Below are 5,457 nucleotides of genomic sequence, written 5' to 3' on the forward strand. Positions count from 1 at the left end.
GGCCTGCTGGGACTGGCTGCAGGCTCGGGACGGCGGGCCCGAGGGCGGCGGAGGCGGTGAGTGTGCGACCTCCGGGACCCCCTCCTGCAGTGGGCTGCAGCGGGGACTGGCCCTCGCTGCCTGCGGTGCTGCCATGGCAGACGCGAAGGCTGTGCTGGGGGCTGTGGGAAGGGCTGGCCAAGACGGCCAGGTCTGCTTTGGCGGCCTCGCCCAGTACACAGGGACAAAACGTGACCCCGAGGTGGGAATGGGGGCCCTGTCTCCACCCCTGCGAGGCTGGGGGAGGCAGACTCGGAAACCCTGTCAGAGAGGACTGGAGGGGCGGGCAACGCGTGTGCACACCTCGGGGACCCCCGGGACACTCCAGCATGAGCGAGCTCCCACCCAGCCGCCTTGCCCACAGCCCCCGCCCCCATCGAGCCGCAGATCTGCCAGGCCACCTGTGCGGTAATGAAGCTGTCCTTTGACGAGGAGTACCGCCGCGCCATGAACGAGCTGGGTGAGTGTCCCTTGCCTCCTCCGAGGCGCCCTCCAGCCCCGCACACCTGCTGCCCCCTCAGCAGCATGGGCCAGAGGCTGGGTAGTCTGCTTGTCCACTCAGGACCACACACCAAGGCGCATAGAGGGACAGCACCTGGTGTGAGTCACGCACAACTTGAGCCAAGGTCTCGGGGCCTCACCCCACCCAGGGCAAGCAGTCAGCCATACTTGGGGGCCTCAGAATAGCGGGGTGGCGGGAGGCCCAGGGCACAGGGAGTGGGCCCGCCGTGATCAAGCACGAGGCTGCCCTGGGTTTCGTGTGAGCGTGAGCGAATCTGTATGCAGGCACGTGTGGGAGTGAGAAGGCGTGCCTGCGTGCGTGAATGCGGATGCATGTGAGCGTGTGGAGTGTATGTGAGCATGTGTGCGTGTGGGCGGGCGGCCCGCTGCAGGTTCAGGTTGGGGATTCCAGCCTTCTCCGTCAGCAACGGAGGAGAAGGACCGCACGCTCAGTCCCGGTGTGCGTGCGTGAAGTGGGCTACTGCGGGTGCCCCGGGGTGCTCGCCTGGTTATAAAGCACGCTGGGGCGCTGGTGAGGCCGAGGCAGCGTCGCAGGGGCCAGGGCCAACAGGCTGCAGGAGCCCTGCCAGCAGGGGCCAGGCGGCAGGCAAGGCAACGCCTCCCGGTCCCGTCCCATAGGCGGGCTGCAGGCCGTGGCGGAGCTGCTGCAGGTGGACTACGAGATGCACAAGATGACGCGAGACCCACTGAACCTTGCCCTGCGCCGCTACGCGGGCATGACCCTCACCAACCTCACCTTCGGGGACGTGGCCAACAAGGTGCGGCGGCGGGGGCGGGAAAACCCCTGCACACCCAGGGGCCCGCCAGTTCGCCCCAGTCCCGGGGATACAGAGGGTGGGGAGGGGGTGGCTGGACTGCTTGGCCGCTAGAAGGTGCCTTCCTGTCCCGGGCCGGGGCGGGGCCTCCGCCTGGGCCTGCCAGAGCGTTTCCTGGGCAGCAGGGCAGCCCCCCACCCGGCAGCTCGGCGTCCAGGGTGGAGCCCCAGCAGACAGCCTAGGTAGGGCAGCCCCCTCATGCCGTGCCCCGCCCGTGTCCGTCCACAGGCCGCCCTGTGCGCTCGCCGGGGGTGCATGGAGGCCATCGTGGCCCAGCTGGCGTCGGACAGCGAGGAGCTGCACCAGGTACCCCAGGGCGCACAAGGTGGGGCGGGCAGCTGAGGCTCCACCTCCCTCCCCTGCAGCCCGCCCTGTCTGGGGTCAGTAGCAGGGGCGCCCCGCAGCAAGGCCCGCGTCCCACCCTGCCGCCCGCCCCGCTGCAGGTGGTGTCCAGCATCCTGCGCAACCTGTCCTGGCGGGCCGACATCAACAGCAAGAAGGTGCTGCGGGAGGTCGGCAGCATGACCGCCCTGATGGAGTGCGTCCTGCGGGCCGCCAAGGTGGGCGCTGCGAGCCGGGCCTGGCCTCGGGCTTGTGGCCCGGAGAGCGCAGATGGCTGTTTGTTTTTATACCCTTGTTCTCTGAAAATGTCCTTGGGCCAGCGGGGAGAGGGCAGAGAGGGTGGGCCAGCAGCCAGGGCCTCACTCCGGCCCCTGGCCCCGCCCTCCCAGCTGAGGGCTCCCCCTCTGCTCTAGCCCCGCCCCTCCTGCCCTGGCCCCGCCCTCCCAGCTGAGGGCTCCCCCCTGCCCTGGCCCTGCCGGACTGCAGGCTGACCCTGCCCCTCTCCGTGCCCAGGAGTCCACCCTGAAGAGCGTGCTCAGCGCCCTGTGGAACCTGTCGGCCCACAGCACGGAGAACAAGGCGGCCATCTGCCAGGTGAACGGCGCGCTGGGCTTCCTGGTGAGCACGCTGACCTACAAGTGCCAGAGCAACTCGCTGGCCATCATGGAGAGCGGCGGCGGCATCCTGCGGAACGTGTCCAGCCTCGTGGCCACCCGCGAGGACTACAGGTCAGGGCGGCGGCGGGCGCGGACGCCGAGCCCTCGGGTGGCTGTCCCCACGTCCGCACGTCCGCACGAGCGCCCGGGCATGGGGACCAGAGTCATTCTGAAGCGGGCCTCCCAGGGTCAGGTAGCGGTTGGCGGTGGCACTGACAAGGGGCGGCCACTCACGAAGAGGAATCAGTAGTACTCACGAAGGGACAGTTTATCACAAGTGTCCCCAATACTGCATGGGCTATACGAAGATAAAGAATTTATTTGCTACATAATAGCAATTCCCGGGCTAGCCGGTGGCATGGTGGTTAGGGGCGCTGGACTCCCGCATGGCTGACCACACTTCAAGTTCTGGACCGGGTGACTTACTTTTTCCTTTTCTCTCTCTCACATACTCTGGACAAATGAAAATAAAGTTAAATAAAATAATTCTTTTTAAATATTTTTTTACTTTTATTTATTCATTTATTTTCATTTGACCAGAGAGAGAGAGAGGGAAAGCGAGAAAGCAAGCCACTAGGTCCGGGACTCGAACCATGGTCGACCATGTGGGAGTGTCCAGCGCCTTAGCCACCACATCACCTGCTGGTCCCCAATAATTATTTTTAAAAATGATATTAATATTAGTGCTTAATTAAAATATAATATTTATTCACTTTTCCCCAAATATTAAAGACAAATCCTGACTTTAAATGAAAATATACACAACTTAGTGTAACTACATTCCAAATATTACATAGGGTATACTTACACTAAAATGTTTATTAGAATTAAAAATGAGGGGGAACCAGCAGTTGGCGTAATGGCTATGTTCCTGGAATCCCATGTAGTCAACAGCAGTTTGAGTCCCGGACCCGGTGGCTTAAACTCAAGCAGGGTACATGTGCGTGCATGCCCAAGATCCCGAGAGGAGAAGGGAGGAGAATGGATTGTGGCGTGGCCATCCCCCTGGGGGCTGATTTCTCGCTTTCTGTCTCTCTGCCTCTGTCTTTCTGGCGAGCACACGCACCCTATAGCAAAAGGCTCTCAAAAAAAATATTTTTTTAAATTCTGTCTTGGTGGTAAAGAGCACAGGACTCCCACATGGCTGACCATGGTTCAAGTCCTGGACCTGGTGGCTTGTTTTCTCACTTTCCCTCTCTCTCTGGCTCTGTCCCTATCTGGTAAAATTAAAATAAATAAATGAGTAAATAAATAATTAATTACAAAATTATTTTAAAATAAATAAAAAATATAGGGGCCAGCAAATGGAGGCAGTGGATTGCTACATGGTTGACTGCATGGTTCAAGTCCCAGACCCGGAGGCTTGAAAATCATGTGTGGGCATACGGACATGTGTGCCCAAAATCTCAAGAGGAGAACGGAGGAGAGGGGTTGTGACATGGACATCCCTTGGGGGGGAATTTATCACTTACCCTCTCTTTTTTCTTTATTTTTTAGAGAGAGAGTTTTGCTATAAGGCACGTGCACTCACAGGAGAGACAGAAAGCAAGAAATCACCCCCCGGTGAGATGGCCATGCCACAGTCCCTTCTCCTCCGTTCTCCTCTCAAGATCTTGGGCACGCACGCACACGTGTCCACCATGAGTTTGAAGCCACCGGGTCCGGGACTCAAACCATGGTCAACTCTGTGGGAGTTCAGTGACGTAACCATTAGGCCATGTGCTGGTTCCTCTTTTATTTATATATATATATATGTGTGTGTGTGTGTGTGTGTGTGTTTCTGTGATTTTTCTTTTTTAGAATTATTTAATTTTATTTATTTATTTTAATTCCATTTGTTGTTGCTATTTTTAATCTGACCAGAGAGAGAGAGAGAAAGGGAAAGTGAGAAAGCAAGCCGCCAGGTCCGGGACTTGAACTGCATTTGGACATGTGGGAGTCCAGCGCCTTTAACCACCATGCTACTTGCCGGCCCCTTTCATTTTATTTGTTGTTATTTTTTTTCATTTGCTCCAGGGCATGTGTGCTCACCAGAGATAGAGAGAGAAAAAGTAAGCCACCAGGTCTGAGGCTCAAACCGCGGTCGGCCACTGAGAGTCCAACTCCTTAACCTCCAGGCCACTTGCTGGCCACTTTCCCTCTCTTTATGTCCCTCTCTGGCAAGCACATCTTACAGCACAGCTTTTAAAAATTCTGTATTGGAAACAGCAGGATGCATGGTGGTTAGGGCACTGGACTCCCACATGGCGTGACCACGGTTCAAATCCCAGACCTGGTGGCTTGGTTTCTCGATTTCTCTCTCTATTCCACTCTGGTCAAATTTAAATAAATAAATAAAGAGAACACACAAACTTAAAAATAATTATTAAAAAAAAAAAGTCATGTGTTACTTGAACCAGCAGACAGTGTAATGGTTATGTTGTTGGACTCCCACATAGTTGACCACGATTTGAGTCCCGGACCCAGCAGGTTAAAACTCATGTCAGGGGACCAGCAGTTGGCATAATGGCTACGTTGCTGGACTCCCATGTAATAATAAAATAAAATGATGTATTACTAATTATTACCTGAAAAGATATAACATTAACATAAAATACATAAATATACGAAATCTACTTTAATAGATATTGCTTACAACATTACATATGAAAGCATAAAAACCCGTATAAACAGATCACAAATATCACACAGGATAAATTTGTGCTCAATTTTTTAGCACGGTTACGTTTTTTTGAAAATTGTGCCAGCAGGCACATGCGCTCGTAGGGGAGAGGGGTAGAGAGAAAAGGGGATGGCCAGGCCGCAGTCCCTTCTCATCTCCCCTCCATGCTGGGTTCTGGGCTCACATGCAGTGTGTTTCTTTTCTTCTTCCTTTTTTTAAGCTTTAAGATTTATTCTAATTAACTTTATTTACTTAAAACTTTGACCAGAGAGGGACAGAGAGAGAGAGAGGGAAATTGAGAAGAAACTGCCAGGTCTGGGACTTGAACTGTTGTTAACCACGTGGGAGTCCAGCGCCCTGAATCACCACTTGCCAGCCTGCCAGTCCCGCGCAGTGTCTTTTTTTTTTTTTTTTTTTTTTT

At 55.2% G+C, this 5,457-nt stretch overlaps 1 protein-coding gene across 1 annotated transcript in view; it reads left to right on the forward strand.

Annotated features, from left to right (window-relative positions):
- Positions 1–5,457, forward strand: part of APC2 (APC regulator of Wnt signaling pathway 2) — a 17,707-nt gene that overhangs the window by 4,420 nt on the left and 7,830 nt on the right. The window contains 6 exon segments of the mRNA XM_027769568.1: positions 404–499; positions 1,180–1,319; positions 1,605–1,682; positions 1,820–1,936; positions 2,232–2,462; positions 5,091–5,094. Of these exon segments, the coding sequence (XP_027625369.1) occupies positions 404–499; positions 1,180–1,319; positions 1,605–1,682; positions 1,820–1,936; positions 2,232–2,462; positions 5,091–5,094 (666 nt within the window).

The sequence above is a fragment of the Tupaia chinensis genome, unplaced genomic scaffold (assembly GCF_000334495.1).
Source record: "Tupaia chinensis unplaced genomic scaffold, TupChi_1.0 Scaffold149964_1, whole genome shotgun sequence".
NCBI classification, from domain to species: Eukaryota; Metazoa; Chordata; class Mammalia; order Scandentia; family Tupaiidae; genus Tupaia; species Tupaia belangeri.